This window comes from Schistocerca americana, chromosome X, assembly GCF_021461395.2.
Source record: "Schistocerca americana isolate TAMUIC-IGC-003095 chromosome X, iqSchAmer2.1, whole genome shotgun sequence".
In the NCBI taxonomy this organism is placed as follows: Eukaryota; Metazoa; Arthropoda; class Insecta; order Orthoptera; family Acrididae; genus Schistocerca; species Schistocerca americana.
The window spans coordinates 512,721,452-512,747,643 of record NC_060130.1 but is presented as its reverse complement, the minus strand read 5'-3'; the positions used below and the strand labels follow the sequence as shown (position 1 = coordinate 512,747,643).

Here is a 26,192-nt window from a genome sequence, read left to right as displayed (position 1 = left end):
GTAAGAAACATCTAGCGTGCCATTAAGTAGTTCTTGATTTCCTGGTAACATAGAAACGAACAGTTTCCGTACATGGGTTCCTATGTAAAACTTGATCTACTAGACCCCTCTACAATCTCTAGAGGTGTGTAACATGAGTCGTGAAACACCCTGTATGTGAAATATTGCCCCTTGTTTAAAGTCCGCGTTTAGCTGTAGCCTCCCTACAACTGGCTGGGTAAGTCAGTACAGTAGTCGAAGGAAGACGACGGCATCTCCAAGAGATTTATACCTAGTCTAGGACTGGTTTTCAAAAGAACCTACAGATTTAGGACGACGTAATCTTCTTTTACCTTAAAGCTGAAGCTCCAGTACTGCTTATTCAAGACATCTGCATATATACAATTCGTCTGTTAATCATGTACACTTATTGTGCAATTGTCGTGACATATGTGCAGTCATCACTTTGACATACAACGTTTATTTCCATGTCAAGGCATCACTTATCTCTCGGAGAGAGAGAATTCATATATCGCTGAAGCCATGTAACTTTTACGAGAAACTAGTTTAAAAGCATTTAGACTGTAAACTTTTTCAGGGGTTATACGTGAAGTTTGATAAAAGTAAGAAAACAATACTAGCAAATAACGTTTAATGTTGGTACGTGATGAGTACTCAGAAGTTTCAGATGGCATAATGTTGTCATCAAAAGACAAAGACAAGTTTGCTCTTCCATTCTTTCAGGAGAATCATTCGCGTAGATTGCTTTGTTGGATGATATTATTATCACCTACATTTATAATATAATTTTCCCTTTATGGACATTATTTCTCCTTCACTGTCCTCTGTACTCTCTTAACGAATCATCTGAGCATAGTACTCAATCATGTTACCTTTCTCATTCCTGCAGAAAGGGCAGATCGTAGTTGTTATAGTGTCCTGATAAGCTCTCGAATGCATAGTAGCAAGTACCACTCATTGGCGCACTATGTAGTCCAGTGCTTTCCATGGTTGCAACCTCTGGACGGCGAATTTGTATTTATAGATTGTTGACACAACCCATATATGATACGCACATACCAGTGTGGGCAATTTAGAATAGTGTAGCAGCAGTAGGTTTAGAAGTAGGTATTGTTGTATTTAGTCGGCAAACGTCGAGTTATTCTGGGGCTGCCAGTAACATGTATAGTAATATAAGTTGGAAGTTGTTCACTTGGAACTTGAGTTAATTCCTTTTATTTTTTTAAATCAATTCTTATTTTCAATTTTCTGCTTTTTTCTTACATTAATATTACAATGGTTGTTGTCAACGTTATTTATTACTGTACATAAAATATAAATCATTGCATGTCACTATGAATATTGAGTATGTACGACCTGTTTAGAGTGTCTAGATAACGGGTCAAAATTCGTGACGATAAATTGAAATTGTATAAGAAAACGGAACGACAAGCATTTAACCATCTGGCCATTTTTGTTTGATCGGTCTACCTCAAATATGCTAATTACTCTCCATCGCAACTGGTCTGGTGAATATCGCACTGATCCCATTCTATCAGGATGGCTCTCACAGAGGTTTACTTTCATGGTATCAACTGTCGATTTATTACCAGGTTAGAGGTCGCGGCTGTGACTTGTAGCGAGGCGAAGTACAGTGGAGCGGTAAGCGGATGCCTGGTAGACGTCTATCGTACTGAACATCACTGTTAACCCATTCATTTTTTGTTGATCAGCTACAATAGTCGTGATGATGTGGCCTCACAGAGGTGGCTCGCTGTGCAGACTAGAGACTGCTGGCAGCAAAGGACAAGGCACACAGAGGTGCACAGAGTAACGCCATGGACCCTGTGTGGATGCTATGGCTCACGGCAGTAGCTGTGGGCCTAGACGAGGAGAGGCAGGCAGGAAGAAGTTTTTCTGCATGGTCTATGGCGGCTGGATAGCTGCATGGCTCCACGCTCGAATGGTAGGCCTCCAGGATAGCAGGCCGGCAGTGGCTGAAGTAGATCCACTGATTGCAGGGTGTAAAGTCTACTACTGCATTGTACCCAGCTCGAGCAGCAGGACTGCAGCTAGCAGTGGGAGAGTCCGGAGGTGGAGACTGTTTGATCCATGTACACTTGAAGACTTCCAGACCGTCGTAGGTCCCCCCTCGGAGCTGGTGGCTGTCACACTGCAATACCTCTGACTAGAAATGAGAAGTATTTATATAGGCTTCACCTATCCTTGTTTTGCTAAGGCATTGGCTTCTATGACATAAGTCATAACAGGACCATGGATCGGTTGTGAAGCAATCAAATCACCTAAGCCACATTGGCTCTACTTTTCTGCTGCGATGACGATATCACATTTTTGGTCCTCCTGCTGTGTCGAGCTATGTGGTACCTGCTCAGTGCCTCGGGGGCAGCAGTTGCCATGTCAGCAGATAGCCCCTGACGTAACTTCTCCTAGGCTGGACGAACTGATACGTTTTCACAGCTTCTTCCGTTTTCTGTCGAAGGTGTCTGAATTTTCATCACCCATGGCCAGTAAATTATTTGCGGAACAGCACCAGACATGAAGTTGTCTGCTATGTTCAAATGATGCTAGTGGACTGCAACACTCTGGTCTTCTTGTGGGGAACTTCTGCAGCACTAGGAAGGTAATAACAAACTCAAGGTTGGCGGGATTGGTTTCGCATTTTCATGACTTTTGGCTATTTTTCCCTAATTTATGAAAGCCTTGGTGTATGCTGCAGATGATGGATACATGCGTGCTCCATAATCGGTCTCTCTCTTTTTTTTTTCTTTAACCAAATTCGTTCATTCATTCTCTTATTCCCTCACATAGCGTGTCCCGTAAATACTATCATGAAGGAGAGTCTTCATGGATGTGGAATGAGTCAAGTTATACCTTAACAGACAGAAGCAGCATCTGCTGGCTACTATTGTAAAGTATTCTAATAACAAATTATGACTAGCGCTAATTTGCACAAACTGATGATGACTTTATATGTTTATATTAAGAGCAGAACAGATATTTTGAAAACTGCCACTGCTCTTCCTCCTATACTACTCAGCTGCTAATACTTCAGACAAAGCATTTATGTAACTTCACACAGACCAGTTTCAGCTTTCTCTATACTGGAAAACTTAGGCTATCTTCAATATAACTATTAGAATTAGGTGTGGAATAATATTCTTGAGTCCAAGTGTTCTGATAAATTGTAGAAGGAGTGGCTAATGAAAAATATTTTTACATTGTTTTTAAATATTTGTGTTTTTAAATTTTCTCCCTAATGTCCTCTGGCATCCTATGAAAACATTTTGCAATAGAATACAAAAGCCCTTTCTGAATACCAGAGAAGAATGCTTAATTTATATGAAAATTATTTCTGTTCCTAGTATTGTGATTGTGAATTATTGAGTTCATCCTAAATACACGGTTGTTTTTAACAAAAAATAACATATGGGAGTGTATGAATTGGCATGTAAGTGTAAGATGCCCCAGGTTCCTGAAGAGGCCTCAGCAATATGTCCGCTCACCAGCTTTGCAGAATATTCTTATAGCAAGCTTCTGTGGAATAACTATTGTTTTCACCTTAGCTGCAATGTCCCTGAACATTCTGTCATACTACAGAACTGTGTGCAGCCAATCTTGTCGCAGGTCAACACAATGAGACAGATTTCTGAGTGCAAAGCAAGCATAATTGAACTTTTTATTATTTTACGCACATGCTGGTATCACCTCAGTTTATGTGAGTTTGTGTCAGTGCCCAGGATTTCAAAAATGGAGTCTCATCCAGTGTACATATGCGCATTGACCTCTACTTCTGGTACCTGTAAGCCATTTTCTTTTTTCTGGAATTGCGTAATACGAGTTTCTGTAATACACACATCAAAAAAAGTTTTGCATCACCTCTGTTCCGAGAGTTTCGGAACCTGTACAGAATGTTGGAATAGAGATCAACATATCCTCATTTCCATCATTTTTATTGCTCATGAAAACCACACATAACTTGTTGTACTACCGTACAGCGAGACCTTCAGAGGTGGTGGTCCATATTGCTGTACACACCGGTACCTCTAATACCCAGTAGCACGTCCTCGTGCATTGATGCATGCCTGTATTCGTCATGGCATGCTATCCACAAGTTCATCATGGTACTGTTGGTCCAGATTGTCCCACTCCTCAACGGCGATTCGGAGTAGATACCTCAGAGTGGTTGGTGGGTAACGTCGTCCATAAACAGCCCTTTTCAATCTATCCCAGGCATGTTCGATAGGGTTCATGTGTGGAGAACATGCTGGAAACTCTAGTCGAGCGATGTCGTTATCCTGAACGATGGGGGCGCGAACTGTCGTCCATGAAGACGACTGCCTCGCCAATATGCTGCCGATATGATTGCACTATCGGTCGGAGGATGGCATTCACGTACTGTACAGCCGTTACACCACCACCAGCGGCGTATGTCGGTCCCACATAATGCCCATCTTGCTGTACTCGCTGGACGGTGTGTCTGTGGCATTCAGTCTGACCGGGTTGCCTCCAAACACGCCTCCGACGATTGTTTCGTTGAAGGAATATGCGACACTTATCGGTGAAGAGAACGTGATGTGAATCCTGAGTGGTCCATTCGGCATGTTGTTGTGCCCATCTGTACCACGCTGCATGGTGTCGAAGTAGCAAAGATGGACCTTGACATGGACGTCAGAAGTGAAGTTGCCCATCATGCAGCCTATTGCGCACAGTGTGAGTCGTAACGCGACGGCCTGTGGCTATACGAAACGCACTATTCAACATGGTGGAGTTGCTGTCAGGGTTCCACCGAGCCATAATCCATAGGTAGCCGTCACCCACTGCAGTAGTAGCCCTAGGGTGGCCTGAGCAAGGCATGTTATCGACAGTTCCTGTCTCACTGTATCTCCTCCATGTCCGAACAACATTGCTTTGGTTCACTCCTAGACACCTGGACACTACCCTTGTTGAGAGCCCTTCCTGGCACAAAGTAATTACGCGGACGCCATCGAACCGCGGTATTGACCGTCCAGGAATGGTTGAACTACAGACAACACGAGCCATGTACCTCCTTCATGGAGGAATGACTGGAACTGATCGGCTGTCTGACCCCCTCCATCTAATAGACGCTGCTCATGCATGGTTGTTTACATCTTTGGGCGGGTTTACTGACATCTCTGAACAGTGAAAGGGACTGTGTCTGTGATACAACATCCACAGTAAACGTCTTTCTTCAGGAGTTCTAGGAACTGGGGTGATGCAAAACTTTTTTTGATGTGTGTATTGTTCTTCTTGCTGTGTGTGTTAAGAATGTGAATTGCGCCTTTTATCAATGTACATGCATCATCAGTAAACATTAAAGTTTTTGAAGAGTCCTCGAATGTTCCAGGTAAATCAGCTATGTAGTCCAAGAACGGGTGTGGGTGAAGCACTGAACCCTGTGGCACATCGTATTTCCTATTGTTAAGATAGGGTTACTGCCATGAAAGGGGAAGCTCTTTCATACCATATCATTTTAGATTACTTAACAGAATTTAATGATCCACATCATCAAAGGCTTTGGCCAGGTCACAAAAAAATCCAAAGTGGTATTATTTCTTGCTTAGTTCCACTACAATTTAGTTCGTGAAATCATAAATTTCATATATTGCCCTTTCAGTAGAGAAGCCTTCACGAAAGCCAAACTGAACTGTTGTTAAGATGTTCTTCTGAAAATGGCGATTCAGTATTCTGTGGCAGTCTTTTTCGAGAATACGGGAAGAAGGGATATCAATAGATGATTTGAGGTCAGTTGCTTATCCAAAGTTTTGCGTACTGTTATTACTATCTCATACTTAAGTCTTCCAGGAAATATACCTGGATTCGTCGACTGGTTACAAAATTAACTCAAGGATGGAGCTACCAAGTCTGCATCTACATCTTCACAGACACTCCGCAAGCCACCTTTGGATGCATGGCGCAGAGTACCTTGTACCATGCTTCTCATTTCCCCTCCTGTTCCACTTGCAAATAGCGCGAGGGAAAAATGACTGTCTGTACACTTCCTTATAAGCCCTAATTTCTCGTGTCTTACCGTCTCGTTCCTTACGCGCGATATTTGTTGGCAGTATCAGAATCGTTCGGCAGTCAGCTTCAAATGCCGGTTCTTTAAATTTTCTCAATAGTTTTCTTCCGAAAGAACGCCGTCTTCCCTGTGGGGATTCCCTCTTGAGTTCCCGAAGCACCGCCGTAATACTTAGGTTTTGTTCGAACCCACCGGTAACAAATCTAGCAGCCCTCTAAATTGCTTCGATGTCTTCCTTCAATCCGACATGGCACGGATCCCAAACACTCGAGCAGTACTCGAGAATAGGTCACAGCAGCGTCCTATATGCGGTCTCCTTTGCAGGTGAACCACTCTTTCCTAAAATTATCCAGTAAACCGAAGTCGACCAATTGCCTTCCGTACCACAGTTTTCACATGCTCGTTCGACGTCATATCGCTTTGCAACGTTACGTCCAGATATTTAAACGACTTGATTCTTTCAGGCTGGACACTAGTAATACTGCATCCGAACATTACAGGTTTGTTCTTCCTACTCATCCGCATTAACTTACGCTCTTCCACATTTAGGGTTTGCTGCAATTCATCATACCAATTGGAATCTTTGTCTAAGTCGTCTTGTATCTTCCTGCAGTCACTCATCTTCGCCACCTTTCCGTATACCACGGCATCATCAGCAAACAACCACAGATTGCTGCCCACCCGGTCCGCCAAATCATTTATGTATGTAGAGAACAGCGGTCCTATCACACTTCCATTGGGCACTCCTGACAAAACCCTTGTCTCTGATGAACACTCACCGTCGGGGACAACATACTGTGTTCTATTATTTAAAAATGTTCGAGCCACTCACATATCTGTGAACTTATTCCATATGGTCGTACCATCGTTAGCAGCCTGCAATGGGGCACCGTGTCAAATGCTATCCAGAAACCTAGAAATGTGGAATCTGCCTATTGTCCTTCATCCGTAGTTCTCAGTATATCATATGAGAAAAGGGCAAGCTGAGTTTCTCCCGAGCGATGCTTTCTAAAACCATGCTGATTTGTTAGCATAAGTTTCTTAGCCTCAACAAAGTTTATTATATTCGATCTGAGAATGTGTTCGAAGATTCTGCAGCAAACAAAAGTTAGGGATATTGGTCTGTAATTTTGCTGGTCCGTTCTTTTACCTTTCTTATACACTAGTCACCTGCGCTTTTTCCAGTCGCTTGGGACAGTGCGCTGGGCGAGAGACTCATGATAAATGCAAGCAAGGTAAGGGCCAAATGCTGTAAAGTACTCTTTGTAAAATCGAACTGGAGTCGATCCGGACCTATTGATTTATTTATTGTCAATTCTTTAAGTTGCTTCTCTAAGCCATTTATGTTTATTTCTATGTCGTCCGTACGGGAGTCTGTCCGATGGTCAAATGACGGTATGTTTGTACGGTTCTCCCGTGTGAACGATTTCTTGAACGAGAAATTGAACACTTCGGCTTTCGGTTTACTATCTTCAAATGCCACACCAGACTGAGCAACAAGGGACTGAACAGATTCCCTAGACTCTCTTTGTGATTTTACATACGATCAGAATTTTTTCGGGTTTTCTGCCACATATATTGCTAAGGTACGACAATGGTAGTTTTTGTATGCTTCGTGCATAGATCTTTTCGCAGACGCACGAGCCTCCACTAACCTTCGCTTGCCGTCATTTGCGTGTCACTTTTTGAACATAGAGTGCAGCAGTCTCTCTTCCTCAGCATCAGCCGAATTTCCTTATTAAACCATGGTGGGTCTTTTTCATCCTTTATCCACTTACTAGAAACGTAAGTCACCAGTCCACGATTTACAATCTGGTTGAACTTTGCCCATACTTCCTCTACATTCATCTTACTGGAACTAAATAACGCCATTTCACTGTCTAAGTAAGATGTTAATAACTGGTTATTTGCTCTACCTAGCAGAAATACTCTTCTGGCCTTCTTGACTGAACTATTAATTTTCGTAATCATAGTTGCTATAATGACATCATGATCACTAATCCCCGTTCCTATAGTGACATTGTCAATAAGGTCCGGCCTATTTGTAGCTACAAGGTCTAAGATATCTCCATTGCGTGTGGTCTGCCGAGCTAGCTACTGAGGACAATTTTCAGAAAACGTGTTCAAAAGTATTTCGCACGACCATCTATCTGTCCCCCCCGCAATGAATCCATGGGCATCCCAGTGTATAAGCGGCAGGTTAAAGTCGCCTCCAACTAGTACTGCATAATCTGGGTATTTACGCGCTATCTGCCATAGACTCTTTGAATGACTCTAGAACTGCCATAGAGGATTCACGTGGCCGGTAAAAACATCCAACAATTAACTTAGTTTCACCTACGTCTGTTGTATGCCACCAGACGAGTTCACTGTCACACTCAACTTCGACCTCAATGGAGAAAATATTTTTGTCAACTGCAATGAAAACTCCCCCTCCTATAGCCTTTAATATGCCTTACCGATATATGCTCCACGATCCACTAAATATCTTAGAGCTTTCCAAGTCGTGTTTCAGCCAGCTCCCAGTACCAAGAATAATTTCAGCGCGAGAAATTTCCTGGATCGCAGTAAATTTGAGAACTTCATTACGAATACTTCGACAGTTTATTAATAAAATTGTGACAGTCGAAGTGTCTTTATTCTGAACGCCGTTTGACTTCCCTTGCTGTGAAGACAGAGCAAAATTTTAGTAATTTTGATTCGATACCATCATAGCTAGATATTTACTACTTTTTAGTGACTTAATGATTTTTGTGTTCTATCTGGTAGACGATTCGGCTGTAACGATGTCTGCTGGTGGAGTATGCACTGCCTGTCTAAGTAAGTTTATTGGATTTGGTTTCGATGGACCATTTTTCGTCCTCATGTTATCGGCTATAGTTAGAATGAACTCAGAGAATTCGGTAGCTAATGATCTGAGTGTCATACCACGTGTCTCGCTGCTACTGTCATCTGGGAGTTTAAGGTCATTCTCGTTGCCGAGTTATTCGTTTCGTGCCTGATAATATTCCAAATTGTCTTCGCCTTGTCCTTGAAGTTTTGATTTTTTGAGAAATGTACCTGTGAAACTTCCGGGCAGATTAAAACTGTGTGCCCGACCGAGACTCGAACTCGGGACTTTTGCCTTTCGCGGGCAAGTGCTCTACCATCTGAGCTACCGAAGGACGACTCACGCCCGGTCCCCACAGCTTTACTTCTGCCAGTATCTCGTCTCCTACCTTCCAAACTTTACAGAAGCTCAGAAAGGATACTGCGGAGACATGGCTTAGCCACAGCCTGGGAGATGTTTCCAGAATGAGATTTTCACTCTGCAGCGGAGTGTGCGCTGATATGAAACCGGCCGTGAGTTGTGCTTCGGTAGCTCAGATGGTAGAGCACTTGCCCGCGCAAGGCAAAGGTCCCGAGTTCGAGTCTCGGTCGAGCACAGAGTTTTAATCTGCCAGGAAGTTTCATATCAGCGCACACTCCGCTGCAGATTCTGGAAATGTACCTATATTTGCCTTATTGAACACACGTTGAAGAATTTACATTATTTGTAATGTATTCTTAAGCCTTGAATAGAGTTAATCCTTTGCATTATGTAAAACTCTCTGTTCCTTCTTTCAGCTTTCATTGTAAATATCATTGACCCGTTGCAAAGGAAAACTTTAATAAGATTTTTAGGAAACGTTTAAATTTCTCATCTACTGTGTGTCCGTGGTAAATATATCCCTTTTTCATACTATAAATTTTCACTGAATAGTGTAACTTAGACAGCACTTACAATTATATGAAATTTTCCTTTCCTTTATTGCTGTAATTAGAGTCATATAAACCATTTATTATGGTTCTCACACCTATTTTATTAAAAATAATTGGATTTAGCTCAAACTATCAATTCATGTTGCACTGTGTCCGTATGTTCTTGTTGGGAATGTTATTGTGGGAGTCAAATCGAAGATGGACATCAGTAACCCTAGGTACCCTCGGTCAGGATTATCAGAGGTGAAATGTACATTGTACACTCCACGTGCAGTCACTTTCCAATTACTTATACTAAGTCTTATTCGTACTCCATCTAATTGCTTAATGAAGTTTAAAACATTTCCTGTTGGGGACCTACATACATTCAGAACTATTGTCTTGTATGTTAATCAGTCTATTACTTATGTACAGCACTCAAATAGTTGTTCTGTGTAATATTCACTGAGATCTGTTCCCTGGGATTTTATTTCATTTTATATGTATCCTTATTTTACACCCGCTCTAATGTGATACTAACTTGTATTCATCCAGAAGCACCTGTTATATTTCTTTAACTTCCATAGGATGTTCTTTTATGCATAGCACACCTATAGAAACACTTGTACATTTTGCAATAAAAAATGGTTCAAATGGCTCTGAGCACTATTGGACTTAACATCTATGGTCAACAGTCCCCTAGAACTTAGAGCTACTTAAACCCAGCTAACCTAAGGACAGCACACAACACCCAGTCATCACGAGGCAGAGAAAATCCCTGACCCCGCCGGGAATCGAACCCGGGAAGCGAGAACGCTACCCCACCACCACGAGCTGCGGACGTATTTTCCAATATCCTGTAGTGATACGACAAGTTCATTGTTCTTATTGATCATGCTTCTTATGTTTGATGGAAAAGTGCAAATGTATTATGATTGTTAGCCATTGTTCTGTCCAAGCTGCAGTATTTTGTTTCTTCCTTTAGTGTTACAAATGTGTATCTAGTTATTCGTTAGCTCTGTCTTTGGAAACATTTAGCTTAAAAAAGGTCTAATAAAATAGCTGGAAATCATAAGGATTGAACAGATCTGGTTATATTGAATGCTTCTGGAAATTAGTCGTGCTAGTAATCTCTTTCCAGAAACTTCAGATGTAGACTTAGAACTACTTAAACCTAGCTAACCTAAGGACAGCACACAACACCCAGACATCATGAGGCAGAGAAAATCCCTGTTTGGTGTGTCTGTATGGGGGGCGATTTTTTGATCGCACCCACGTGCGACTGCCGTAGTCTAGTGAGTGACTGATGAAGCTCTGCATTTACACATTCGACGGAGCGCTTCATCCATTCAGGGCTCGTCATATCGCTCAGAGGGTGACAAAATCTTCGCATTGGTGTGAGGAGCATTCCCAGCGATGCGCCTGATGTCTTCTTCAATTGCGTAGTTCAGTTTATGACCCAAAGTTTTTCTGGCGCCCTGAATAACCCTTATACGATCTTCTTTACCGAGATATTTCCTCAGAGGACCTCAATCATAGCTGAAATTGCTGAGCCCTGCACTTAGCTGAAAACACTAAGTACCTCGTATTCCATGCCCAGGCAATTACCTATGATTTTGGACGTTCCCTTCCCATGGCTGCTCCCTTGCAGAAGGATCATAACGACATTTTTAGTCCTCTGACTGCTACTAACCTTGGCTTACAATTTTTCCCCTATTTCGTCAGAGTGTTCTTGACTCCTTGGGTTGTCATAGCACTTTGGCCTACAGTCTCCAAAGCACTAAAACTGTTGCCTGATCAGGCCGATTTCATCACGGCCAAATAATCTGTTCTATTCCTAACTTTACTGCTGCCAACTGCAGCTCTCAGCTCATCTAATTCTGCCTGCGTTACGGCCTGATCACCTTTGAGTTTCAAAATGAGCTGCCCTTTCCCCAGAGAGTGACAGGCACAATTACGACAGCGCCAAGGATGTTGGAGATTTCTCCATCCAAACTGGTCGTTTGACAGCACCCAACATGAAAAAAAAGAGTAGCCAATCATCGTACTGTCAACCGTCTCACTACCCTGCGGCAGTTTCCAGACTTGGGCCTTCTCAGTCTGCCATCATTACCCGTGGAGTAAAACGTCTCACATGCTCCACCAATCGGTATGTAGTGTATTTTCTGTGCCGTGTATTTTCGTGTTTTACCCTCTTCACTATGTGTGTAATATTAAGCTGGGAGTCACCCCGTCATTTACATCCTCGACTGCGGCGAACGGAATAAAAACAACTAAACTGAGCGTTGCCACAGCCCGACGGTCTTCAAATTGGCGTGCGAATTTGTTCAGCGTTTGGCTCACATTCGTTTATAATCTCATGTCCTGAGTGTTACGCTAGCTTCTTGTTTGTTTGTTTATTATTTTTAATTTTTATCCCTTAGTTGTAAAATTTTGTTGATTAGTGTGCTCATGCAAGCCACCACTGATCTAGTGTCGCAGGTTCTAGTCATGCCATGAAACCATCAGTCCTTAGTACTTGTAATACACAGTTTTACCTCCGGTAGCGGCCGTGCGTAGTTCTGATAACTGGATCATACCTTTCCGCTCACATAGGTAAAAATCCATGTCGTAAATAGTATAAATTAAATTTGAGACGTGAACGTGTTTTGTGTACAGGGAAACGGTTCTGGTGGTATACACTCTGTTCCTGGCATCGCTGGCCGCTTTCGCGGTGGTCGTGCACCTCGGGAACCGCGCCTTGGTCTACGCAGTCATCTCCGTAATGGGGTAAGAACTTGAAAACAATCCGTGTTTTCAATTTTCTCATTGCAAAACCATTAAAAACAGAGCACAACCTCAAGTACTTCTACCATTTCTTACCATTCGGCCCATGCCTTTCTCCATTCTCCCTGCACTCATAACCATTGAAATTTAACTCTAAGAGTTTTTGTTTCAGTGAGGTACTCGCAGAGTTGTCCACGTCTTTTGGCAAATCACTATCATTCTCTCCTCATTTGTTCCACTACAGATGACTTGTGTCAGATCCAACGCAAATTCTCAATTAAAAAATCGTTGTACTAAAACCGAGTGAGGTGACTTCTGGAGGACGACAGTCCATCTGTGCATCCGGCCAAGCAGAATTAGGTTTTCCGCGGTTTTCCTAAGCCGGCCGGAGTGGCCGAGCGGTTCTAGGTGCTTCAGTCTGGAATCGCGCGACCGCTGCTGTCGCAGTTTCGAATCCTGCCTCGGGCATGGATGTGTGTGATGTCCTTAGGTTAGTTAGGTTTAAGTAGTTCTAAGTTCTAGGGGACTGATGACCTCAGATGTTAAGTCCCATAGTGCTCAGAGCCATTTGAAGCATTTTTTGGTTTTCCTAAATTGGTCCAGGTAAATTCCGGTAGGGCTGCTTTGAAAGAGCGCAGCTACTGTGTTGCTCCATGAATTTTACTTAATTATATATCGGCAATGGCAGTCGAACTGAGGGATATTTGCTATTTTGACCATTTCAGTCATTCCATAGTAAACATTCTGGAAGAGAAGAGTTCATGTTCCAGTGCAGACATCTTGAGCCCAGTTCCAATGGTTTCTTAAAATCACTTCTGGTGAATGCCTCAATGGTACCTACAAGAATTCTCGTCCGTTTTCTCAAAAATCTCGTTGTCAACTGTACGTTAAATTCTATCCGTTCGTGTCATTAAGAAATTAATTCACTCCGTAGACCTACTCCCTCAGTTCAACTAGTTACAAAAATAGCTGCAATATAACAATATAACAAGTAAAAGTATAAATATAAAGAAAAGGAAGTCGTAATGAATGTAGCTGTATTTTTGTCGAGTATATCAAGCGAATCCCCTCATACGCAACGACTGAAAAATACGAAGAGTTTAATTTGATTTTCTTCGATCGCGAATCTGTGTGGAAAACAAGAAATCGTGAATTTTTTAAAATATCATTTAAAAGGCTTCGTGACACATAGAGGATGATGACCATTTTCGAAATGAATCGATGTGCATATCTGCCGCACACGAACTGGCAATGACTCCTATGGCTTGAACAACGCTAACCATCGTTTCCAGTAATATTTCATCGACCTGTCATTTCATGTTGCCTGACAGTACTGTGAGATGAGGCAGATTGTTGGAGATGACACCCGTCCTAGCTACTCATTTCGGGTCCGATATTCTCCACGTGATACTTATGGAAACAAACGGAAATCTTTGGCTGACATTTCCATACGTCTTCTATTTATATTTTTTTCACAGAAGCCCGTAATGCTTTAGAACATACACTTCGGCGAACTCTGCAGATATTTGCCTCGAATTGTATCGCAATGGCACTGAATGAGAGAACTGCAGAGCATCTGTCACAGTGCACGTAACTATCAGAATTTCCATTCTATTTTGTCACAACTGAAAATGTTTCGCAAACAGTACTACAAGTACCGTCTTTCACAATGAGAATACATTCTTAGGAATGTAGTCTAGCTTTCGCACTTCTTTTGGGCTCACAATCGCCCATCATGATCCTACTGCAGACAATCGAACCATCGGGTAAGCTGTTCAAGCGACTGCACCGACATCTGCAGCTGCATGACTATTCTGCAACTGACGAAAATGGTTCAAATGGCTCTGAGCACTATGGGACTTAACTGCTGTGGTCATCAGTCCCCTAGAACTTAGAACTACTTAAACCTAACTAACCTAAGGACATCACACACATCCATGTCCGAGGCAGGATTCGAAACTGTGACCGTAGCGGTCGCGCGGTTCCAGACAGTAGCGCCTAGAACCGCTCGGCCACTCCGGCCGGTGCAATTCACACTCATGTGCTTTGCAGAGGGTTCATAGAACCACTTTCAGACTATTTCTCGACCGTCTCGCTTTTGAGTAGCATATAGAAAAAATGAACACCTAAACCTTTCGTTGCAAGATCTCACTTCTCGTATTCTAGTACGTTGATTATTCCTCCTTACGTAGGTGGAAGTCAACAAAATATTGTCTTGGTCGAAGGAGAAAGTCGGTGATTGAGTTTTCTTGAAAAAATCTTGCCGCAACGGAAAAGGCCTGTATTTAATGATTGCCACTCTAACTCTTGTGTCATACCCGTGACACTCCTCCCCTATTTCGCGATTATACAAAACCAGCTGCCATTCTCTAAAGTTTTTCGATGTCCTTCGTCAATCGTATATAGTAACAATCCCAATCTGCAACAGTCCAGAAGAGGAAGGACAAGTGTAGTGTAGGCAATCGCTTTAGTAAATCTTTTTCATTGTTTAAGTATTATGCCAATAAACGTGGTCTCCCCCACAATATTTTCTATTTGATGGTTCCAACTTAAGTTGTTCGTAATTGCAGCCAAGATCGTTCGGTATTTTTATTTTATTCCACAATGACCTGTTTCGACAGGATCTTGCCGTCATCATCGGATCTTTGGAAAATTCTTATTAACGTACATTCATGGTACCAAAACAACGAGAACAGTTTCCACTCATTGGAAATAAAATACCAAACGATCTTGGCTGCAGAAGATTTCCCTCTTCATCAATGAAAGATTGCTCCCTAAGATCGAATGCAACATATATTGCTCGTAATTGCAATCGCCATGTGTTTAGTTGAATCGAAAACCTTTAAATTTGAGTGATTTATAGTGTGACTTAATTTAACGATTCTTTTGAGTGCTCATGAAGAGGACTTTACACTTCCGTATTTTTTAGGGTCAACTGCCACTTTCTGCACAGATCAGATATTTTGCATAAATCAATTTGAAATTCGTTTTCGTCATCATATATATTTACTAGACGGTAAGTGACAACATCTTCTGCAAACAATCAAACAGCGCTTTTCACGTTTTCTCCAAAATCGCTTGGATAGACTGCAAACAGTAGGGGACTCTAAACCCTACCCTCGGAAACCCTCGATTTGACAAAAGTTTCATAAACGACTTTCCATTAATTATTAGGAACTATGAACTTTCTGACAAGAAATCATGAATCCAGTCGCACACTTCAGACGATACTCCATAGGCATGCAGTTTTATTGTAAGCCGATTCTGAGGAGCGGTGTCAAAAGCTTTCGAGAAATTTTGAAATACTGCTACCATATGAATATCTTTCGGGTAGGTGCCCTTACTACAAACGTGTTGCTGGGAAAGAAATAGTTTCTGCTAAGAAACTGTCCTGTAGAACTTACCTCGCTAACCCCCAGCTGCAACTGAACGAATTATAGATTGAAAGTTAGCTAGAAGTTTTCGTTCGTAGGGTCTCTGAATACATAGTTGGCTTTTTAAGCTTCGGCTACGCTAATGTCTGGTAGACTACCAAACATATTTATCATTTGTCATGAATCGAAGTTCATTCATCTTATGTTTTAAATTAAAGTCCATATCACCAAAACAGTCGAAAATCGCACGTTCCGACCACCCGCACATAATCGCAGTAAGTTTTTGAAGTTCAGGCTAGTTCCTGTAACCTGAACTATCCTAAGTTCACAAATCGAAATATTTCAAAGTATTCGCTACCGACACACGTGAATATCACTAAATCTCCGTTTAAACACTTAGGGAGTTTCGGACACTATCGAGACGCGACCCAAACGTCGCTAATATGTACGTGTTGCTTCCTTTAAATCCCAAGGTCGACTGATCTCAACTGTCCGCAAATAAATTAGCTGCCGAGTATTTAAGCTTTCGATCTGTCGTGAGTCAAGATCATATAAGACCATACATGTCCACTTTCAGAGCATTCTTAGAAACTATTAATTTTGACACATTCTGTTATACATGCAAATTTCTCAGCTTCCCACTGCTCTTTTATAGTTTTTTCGTATGTCAAATATTTTGTTCAATAATAGTGATTTTGCTATGGTAGAGGCTACTTTACGCTGTGTTTTTGCTAACAAAAGCAAATAAAACTAAATACATTTATACTTCACAATTCTGCCGCTTTTTTCAATATTTTATTAATAATTGTGATAAAAATCCGTGTTATTGCGCACGGTATGTACATTACAGTCTGTAATTTAAAACATGTAATGTTTATAAGAAACCTATTCTGATATTCTGATAGTGTTCGATGAACCCCATACGTAGACAGCTTTTGAAAGTCTCACAAGGCATTGTCAAGATATTAATTTTCAAAGATCATTTCAGTAACAAAAGCTTTGACATTAAATAACTTAAGGATTACTTTTCAGATCGTAGGCGCGTTTTCGCCCACGCACTCGTCTTATTTTTTACTTTATAACTATGTTACTAGCTTCTCAATAATTAATGGGATTCAGTTTTATTGAATTTGGTCTGATTTAATATTTATGCTTGTCACTCAGCTCAGCCATCGCGGTTTCCCCCTCCACGTTTTTCGCCAACGGCTGAAACGCGTGGGCTTTTCCCGATCATGCGCCGAACATGAGTTCACCTGCACGCTGTTCTGAAGACACGATATTTCTCAGACGCATAGTGTCCACCAGTCACTGAAACTCGTAAGTCCCGCCAACCATCGACGACACTGCATTACTAGAGATGGCGGATATGGCTGAAACAACCGATTTTTGGCTACACCGGTACTTTTCGTCTCAAGTCAATTGAAGAGACTTCCTACAATACGCTTGTCGTCCTCTTTTAGAATACCAGATCCTTACCAGATGGGATTGACGGAGCACATCTAAAATGTTCAAAGAAGGGCAGCACATTTTTTATTATCACAAAACAGGGGAGAGTGTCATTGAAATGATACAGCATTTGGGGTGGACATCAGTAGCAGGATAAGGGCGGCGTCGCCCCACTGAGCAATGCTGCCAAATTTATTCAAGATGGTGGATCCAAGATGGCGACGATAGAAGTGAGAACGTCGAAATAAGGTCATGGTGGGAAGTACAAATTTTGGCGGGAAAATAAGTGAATTAGGCTATCTCCACTAACCTAACCCTGTCCCCTCCCCCCTCACCACCCCTACCCAAGAAAATGATGGGAAGTTCAAATTTTGGTGGGAGAAAAGGTCAATTGGGCCACCTCCACTAACCTCAGAAAAGGGCGGGAAGAAACGTCACTTGGGCTACCTCCACTATCCTAAGTCATCCAGCCACCACCTCTTCCTTGGAATTGGTGGGGAAACGACTCAGCCTGTGCTGGACAGATGGACGTAAGTCACTATTTTGCATGCAGTGCCTATTTAAACAATTTCAGTTCTCACAGGCTGTAGCTCCATCCCTGTGATGATCATGAGGCCCAGAGTCCAACTGACCTAGTACACAGAACTGCCACCAGAGGGCGCTGTCCTCCCATGGCGGTCTGGGGAAAAACGGCAGGAAAAGGACTCAGTCTGTGTCCAGCTGATGGAGAGAGGAAGGAATTTACTTTACTTATTTTGGAACACTTTATTTAGGGATGGATTTTATGTAGTTCATTTATTAGATAGGTACAAAATACGCCCTCTGACGTACCTGGGGTCACGATACATAGCCTACAGACCTGCAAACTACTCGTAAATCACCGAAATAATGCATTACACTGACGTGCAGACACAAAAACAACTCGTAAATTGTCAAAATAATGCATGTAATGCGCTCTGATGACACACTCATTAATTGTAAACTGTCGAAATAATGTAGTACAATGCTGTACAGATACGAAAACAACCCGTAAATTGTCAAAATAATGCTTGTAAAACGCTATCCAAATACGCTCATTAGTTGCAAACTTTCGAAATAAAGCATTTCACAGCCTACAGACCTGCAAACTACTAATAAAATTATCAAAATACTGCTTCTAAAACGCTATGCAAACATGGTTACTAATTGTAAACTGTCGAAGTAATGCAGTGCACAAACACTCATTGCGTGCGCGAGGGCTATTCGGAAAGTAGGGAAAGATATGAAGCATTTCACAGCCTACAGACCTGCAAACTACTCATATGTTGTTGTTGTGGTCTTCAGTCCTGAGACTGGTTTGATGCAGCTCTCCATGCTAATCTATCCTGTACAAGCTTTTTCATCTCCCAGTACCGACTGCAGCCTACATCCTTCTGAATCTGCTTAGTGTATTCATTTCTTGGTCTCCCTCTACGATTTTTACCCTTCACGCTGCCCTCCAATGCTAAATTTGTGATCCCTTGATGCCTCAGGACATGTCCTACCAACGGATCCCTTCTTCTAGTCAAGTTGTGCCACAAACTTCTCTTCTCCCCAATCCTATTCAATACCTCCTCATTAGTTACGTGATCTACCCACCTAATCTTCAACATTCTTCTGTAGCACCACATTTCGAAAGCTTCTATTCTCTTCTTGTCCAAACTATTTATCGTCCATGTTTCACTTCCATACATGGCTACACTCTATACAAATACTTTCAGAAACGTCTTCCTGACACTTAAATCTATACTCGATGTTAACAAATTTCTCTTCTTCAGAAATGCTTTTCTTGACATTGCCAGTCTACATTTTACATCCTCTCTACTTCGACCATCATCAGTTACTTTGCTCCCCAAATAGCAAAACTCCTTTACTACTTTAAGTGTCTCATTTCCTAATCTAATTCCCTCAGCATCACCCGACTTAATTCGACTACATTCCATTATCCTCGTTTTTCTTTTGTTGATATTCATCTTATATCCTCCTTTCAAGACACTGTCCATTCCGTTCAACTGCTCTTCCAAGTCCTTTGCTGTCTCTGACAGAATTACAATGTCATCTACGAACCTCAAAGTTCTTATTTCTTCTCCCTGGATTTTAATACCTACTCCAAATTTTTCATTTGTTTCCTTTACTGCTTGCTCAATATACAGATTGAATAACATCGGGAGAGGCTACAACCATGTCTCACTCCCTTCACAACCACTGCTTCCCTTTCATGTCCCTCGACTCTTATAACTGCCATCTGGTTTCTGTACAAATTGTAAATAGCCTTTCGCTCCCTGTATTTTACCCCTGCCACCTTTAGAATTTGAAAGAGAGTATTCCAATCAACATTGTCAAAAGCTTTCTCTAAGTCTACAAATGCTAGGAACGTAGGTTTGCCTTTCCTTAATCTTTCTTCTAAGTCTTCTAAGTCGTAAGGTCAGTATTGCCTCACGTGTTCCAACATTTCTACGGAATCCAAACTGATCTTCCCCGAGGTCGGCTTCTACCAGTTTTTCCATTCGTCTGTAAATAATTCGTGTTAGTATTTTGCAGCTGTGACTTATTGAACTGATAGTTCGGTAATTTTCACATCTGTCAACACCTGCTTTCTTTGGGATTGGAATTATTATATTCTTCTTGAAGGCTGAGAGTATTTCGCCTGTCTCGTACATCTTGCTCACCAGATGGTAGAGTTTTGTCAGGACTGGCTCTCCCAAGGCCGTCAGTAGTTCTAATGGAATGTTGTCTACTCCCGGGGCCTTGTTTCGACTCAGGTCTTTCAGTGCTCTATCAAACTCTTCACGCAGTATCCTATCTCCCATTTAATCTTCATCTACACCCTCTCCCATTTCCGTAATATTGTCCTCAAGTACATCGCCCTTGTATAGACCCTCTATATACTCCTTCCACCTTTCTGCTTTCCCTTCTTTGCTAAGAACTGGGTTTCCATCTGAGCTCTTGATATTCATGCAAGTGGCTCTCTTTTCTCCAAAGGTCTCTTTAATTTTCCTGTAGGCAGTATCTACCTTGCCCCTTGTGAGATAAGCCTCTACATCCTTACATTTGTCCTCTAGCCATCCCTGCTTAGCCATTTTGCACTTCCTGTCGATCTAATTTTTGAGACGTTTGTATTCCTGTTTCCCTGCTTCATTTACTGCGTTTTTATATTTTCTCCTGTCATGAATTAAATTCAATATTTCTTCTGTGACCCAAGGATTTCTACTAGCCCTCGTCTTTTTACCTACTTGATCCTCTGCTGCCTTCACTACTTCATCCCTCAGAGCTACCCATTCTTCTTCTACTGTATTTCTTTCCCCCATTCTTGTCAATTGTTCCCTTATGCTGTCCCTGAAACTCTGTAAAACCTCTGGTTTAGTCAGTTTATCCAGGTCCCATCTCTTTAAATTCCCACCTTTTTGCAGTTTCTTCAGTTTTAATCTACAGTTCATAACCAATAGATTGTGGTCAGAGTCCACATCTGCCCCTGGAAATGTCCTACAATTTAAAACCTGGTTCCTAAATCTCTGTCTTACCATTATATAATCTATCTGATACCTTCTAGTACCTCCAGGATTCTTCCATGTATACAACCTTCTTTTATGATTCTTGAACCAGGTGTTAGCTATGATTATGTTATGCTCAGTGCAAAATTCTAACAGACGGCTTCCTCTTTCATTTCTTAGCCCCAATCCATATTCACCTACTATGTTTCCTTCTCCCCCTTTTCCTACTCTCGAATTCCAGTCACCCATGACTATTAAATTTTCGTCTCCCTTCACTACCTGAATAATTTCTTTTATCTCATCATACATTTCTTCAATTTCTTCGTCATCTGCAGAGCTAGTTGGCATATAAACTTGTACTACTGTAGTAGGCATGGGCTTCGTGTCTATCTTGGCCACTATAATACGTTCACTATGCTGTTTGTAGTAGCTTACCCGCACTCCTATTTTTTTTATTCATTATTAAACCTACTCTTGCATTATCCCTATTTGATTTTTGTATTTATAACCCTGTATTCACCTGAACAGAAGTCTTGTCCCCCCTGCCACCGAACTTCACTAATTCCCACTATATCTAACTTTAACCTATTCATTTCCCTTTTTAAATTTTCTAACCTACCTGCCCGATTAAGGGATCTGACATTCCACGCTCCGATCCGTAGAACGCCAGTTTTCTTTCTCCTGATAACGACATCCTCTTGAGTAGTCCCCGCCCGGAGATCCGAATGGGGGACTATTTTACCTCCGGAATATTTTACCCAAGAGGACGCCATCATCATTTAACCATACAGTAAAGCTGCATGCCCTCGGGAAAAATTACGGCTGTAGTTTCCCCTTGCTTTCAGCCGTACCGTAGGTGCAACCACAACGGAAGGGTATCTGTTGAGAGGCCAGACAAACGTGTGGTTCCTGCAGAGGGGCAGCAGCCTTTTCAGTAGTTGCAGGGGCAACAGTCTGGATGATTGACTGATCTGGCCTTGTAACATTAACCAAAACGGCCTTGCTGTTGTGGTACTGCGAACTACTCATAAAATTGTCAAAATACTGCTTCTAAAACGCTATGCAAGCACGGTTACTAATTGTAAACTGTCGAAGTAGTGCAGTGCACAAACACTCATTGCGTGCGCGAGGGCTATTCGGAAAGTAAGGAAAGATAGCTCACGAAATGGAAACCACAGTGAAAATCAAAACCGTTTTATTAGCAATGGTTAGCTGCAAGTTCCAGGTCCTTCTCTACGCAGTCACCGCTCAGACTTAGACATTTATCGTAGCGTTGTACCAACTTTTCATTTCCGTCTTTATAGAGGAAAGCCGCCAGTGCTTTTCGATCATTTTCTACTCTGGACTGCAGCTCGTTGTCTGTGAAAAAATATTGTCATCATAGCCAGAGGTTCCTCAGAGATACTAATTATGGGCTGTATTGTGGGTGATCAAACACCGCCAATCGAAAACGCTGCAGGAGCATTTTCATTGCCCATGCAGAGTGCGGCTGACAATTGTCGTGTAGAACGAACCACATGACAGTTACGTTATGTGGATTGCATAGCTTCAGGCGAAATCTTTCGTCATGCCCTCATTCTTAGCGGGAGATGCTGATTTCTAGCCATCTTTACGTTCTCACTGTGAGCTCAGAACTGAAAAGAACGACATGATGCGATCGACAGGGTTACTAGACACGGTGCCCAATGCATCTGTGCAAAGCTTCATCAGATTTTCACTGTATTTTCCATTTCGCGAATGACCGTTCCTTACTTTCCGAGTCGGCCGGGGTGGCCGAGCGGTTCTAGGTGCTACAAAAAAATGGTTGCAATGGCTCTGAGCACTATGGGACTTAACATCTGAGGTCATCAGTCCCCTGGAACTTAGAACTACTTAAACCTAACTAACCTAAGGACATCACACACATCCATGCCCGAGGCAGGATTCGAACCTGCGACCGCAGCGGTCACGCAGTTCCAGACTGTAGCGCCTAGAACCGCACGGCCACCCCGACCGGCCTTGGGAAGCATGCTGTTACATTATTGGTCACTGTTGAAATTACTTTCAAATTTCTAAAATTGTTCGCACTATCAACTGTGATGCTTACTGTTACAATATATCGATGGTGTCTTTTCTATCTGTTCCATCCACTGGTACACTGTTGATTGCCACATAATGATTGACTGACATCGATTGTTTGAGATGGAGAAAGAATCCTGGTGGAGGGGCGACACTTTCTGGAGGCGGCTAGCACTGAAACAGTGAACACATACGTGATTTCATTATGAGGAATCAATCGAAACGGAACACAGACTCATCAGCTGTCCTGTCACTGTGACAGATGAGTTTAAATGTAGAGGCCTTAATCACCTTTGGACAGCAGTTTGGGAACGCTCCTCAACACCACAAAACTATTCCAATTTCCTTATGTTGTAACTGTCTTTTATTTAAAATCATCCAGTGTGTGTGTGTATTATGGTAGTAGCAGCAGCAACATTATTTACACTGAGCGACGTCTAATTTTCTGTGGGACTTAACATCTGTGGTCATCAGTCCCCTAGAACTTAGAACTACTAAAACCTAACTAACCTAAAGACACCACACACATCCATCGCCGAGGCAGGATTCGAACCTGCGACCTAGTGCTCACGCGGTTCCAGACTGAAGCGCCTACAACCGCACGGCCACGCCGGCCGGCTGATGGGACGGTATAACAATGACAGACTGTTGAGATGATAGACATGAATGGACCCTGAGGCACACAGATCTGCTTCGGACTGCAGTACCTGTATGATGTTGAGTCTTCCTAATTTTTCCGATAAGAAACACCACTGCAACTGTTCATACTGTCTTTATAGTACCCCGTGTTGGAGGAGCGGGTTTCCTTTGGCGCTGACCTTACACATCATACAATGTTGGTGGAGCTACGACATTTTCCCATTTCCATCGAATGGTCAAAACACGGTCCTATCGAACTAACTCAGCGTAGCCTGTTTCTACATGGGTTGGAGAAGGTGGTAGATATAGCTCTCTCTGACTTCTGCTCACTTCCGACTTAAATTGGAATGATCACATGTGCAAATCTGCAGGTATGGCAGCAGTTGCAAGAGGCATAGTGACTGCCTAGAAAGCCACGTTGGAATTTTACTGTAACTGACAGGTTTGAAAAAGGTGACTCGTTTCGAGATATGAGAGTACCGCGAATGATTCACTAGTGCTTGTGATCATTAAAGGACTTCTTCATAGGATCCAACGCAGGTATGTGGTTGAATGGAAAGACTTGTGTTCCAGATTACAGATATCATTTCTACTGGAGAGCGTAGCACTAGAGATCTGAAAAGCTACTATACATTTCTTATGACCTCAATCAGCATACCATCTACTGTTTGTGATCCTTCTTAATCAACCATCGCCTATAACCCAGTGGAAATATCACAGAACCTCAGACGTGGCACCGAAACAGAATGCGTTAAAAATATTGGAGAAATATCTAGTGGCGGTATGAGGGAGTTGCTTCATACCACGTGCCTTAGCCGAATCACTTTCTAAATTCGGTGACTTTATTTCGTGCTTAAATCCATTGGCGATATGTAACCGAACTGTTGATCTGATAATATACACGCAGGCAGTTACCGTCTGTATTAAGTGCCGCGGTATTTCTCTGTAAAAACTTCATTCAGAGGCAATGCCATTCCTCGATTTATAAGGCTTGTATAGAGTTTAACACGGATACCGTTAGCGATACTTGTAAGCACCTATAAAACCAAGATCGCATGTGACAGTAAAATAGTTGTCGCAATCTTGTTATTAACACCTGACACCCTGTAAGACTGTTATGTCTCTCTTTCCAAGACACTGTGGTACCACTCGCAAGAAAAAATAATGAAACATGTCCAGTAATCGCTGATTTTCGTCGGCCACGGTGGCCGAGCGGTTCTACACGCTTAAGTCCGGAACCGCGCGACTGCTACGGTTCGAATCCTGCCGTGGGCATCGATGTGTGTTATGTCCATAGGTTAGTTAGGTTTAAGTAGTTCTAAGTTCTAGGGGACTGATGACCTCAGATGTTAAGTCCCATAGTGCTCAGAGCCATTTGAACCGTTTGAACCGCTGATTTTCGCTCAGTATTGTTTCGTATCGCCAGCAATGAGTTATTGGCGAAGTATTATACTTAGTAGTGTGGAATGCGTAGTAGGTTCACCTTGAGCATCAGGCTTATAATATATATATATATATGTGTGTGTGTGTGTGTGTGTGTGTGTGTGTGTGTGTGTGTGTGTGTGTGTGTGTTCTGACACATGCAAAGAAAACGACTGTGTGCAATCGTAAGGAAGGCATGGATTTGACGTCCAATACTGTGGTAGCAAAGGCAAAAGCATGTCAAGTCATAAGAATGGTACAGATATCTCTATTTCCAGAGCCGCTGCTGTCAGCAGGGCATTTTTCGAGTATTTCGCTCATCATCGAATGTCTTCCAATTGAGACTGCGATGGTAATATTTAATTGTAAATGCAGTTATCGAATACATATGTAGCCGGTTTCCTAGGACGATCCTGTCTATGGGTGCATGGCGCGCGACGTCGGTGGCCTGTGGTGGGAATGACTCATGTTTCCCGCTAATGGCATTAGTCGTCCAAATGGAAGGCTCAGTTGGGGTACAGGAATGTAGCTCACCTAACTCTGTCGCCCTCTACACGGTTGAATAGCGAACTAATACTCAGTATGTGTTGGACAGCTTTCGTGATCATGTCCGTGGAAATCTGAGGAGATTCAATATGGACATGTGTTTGCGCTGGACCATTATTCCCTCCCATGTAAATTGTCCGATCGACTGCGTCTGCACATTTATCACCTCCATTTGGTTGAGAGAACATCGATTGTGGTGTGCACATCTAGCAGGTGAAAGACAGGTGGAGGACACGTTTTCTAGTTCTCTAGACGTAACAAACAACTAAGTTGACTTCGCAAATTATAAGGATGATTTGGAATCTGTTATATTACCGACATCAGTATCCACAAGTGGAAATACCTGATTCCTCTAGTTTTTCGAGTTTTCACGTAAAGATCTTTGCAGATGGCATACGTTTCTAGTTAGTTAGCAGTTTACAGTACGCCGCACATCGCTAAAGGTTTGGGTTTCTAGAGAAGTAATTTCCAGTCTATATCTTCGGAATTACGTTGTGTAAGCGATACTGATATGCAAGCGATATTACTATGAGCTTGATATCGGGAAGTATCGCGAAAATGGTATGATATTGTGGTAATCCATGTGAAAATAAATTTGTTCTTGTAATCCCAGAGTCTGGGGATTTGTGTAGAAACCAAGCAAGTCGGGGCCAGAAACAGTGACGCCTTTGT

General features: G+C 42.3%; 1 protein-coding gene across 1 annotated transcript in view; it reads left to right on the top strand.

Moving 5' to 3' along the window:
- LOC124556104 (uncharacterized MFS-type transporter C09D4.1-like) overlaps positions 1–26,192 on the top strand; it is a 95,047-nt gene that overhangs the window by 55,476 nt on the left and 13,379 nt on the right. Inside the window, exon 6 of the mRNA XM_047130128.1 lies at positions 12,419–12,529. Within this exon, the coding sequence (XP_046986084.1) occupies positions 12,419–12,529 (111 nt within the window). The remainder of the gene's footprint in view (positions 1–12,418; positions 12,530–26,192) is intronic.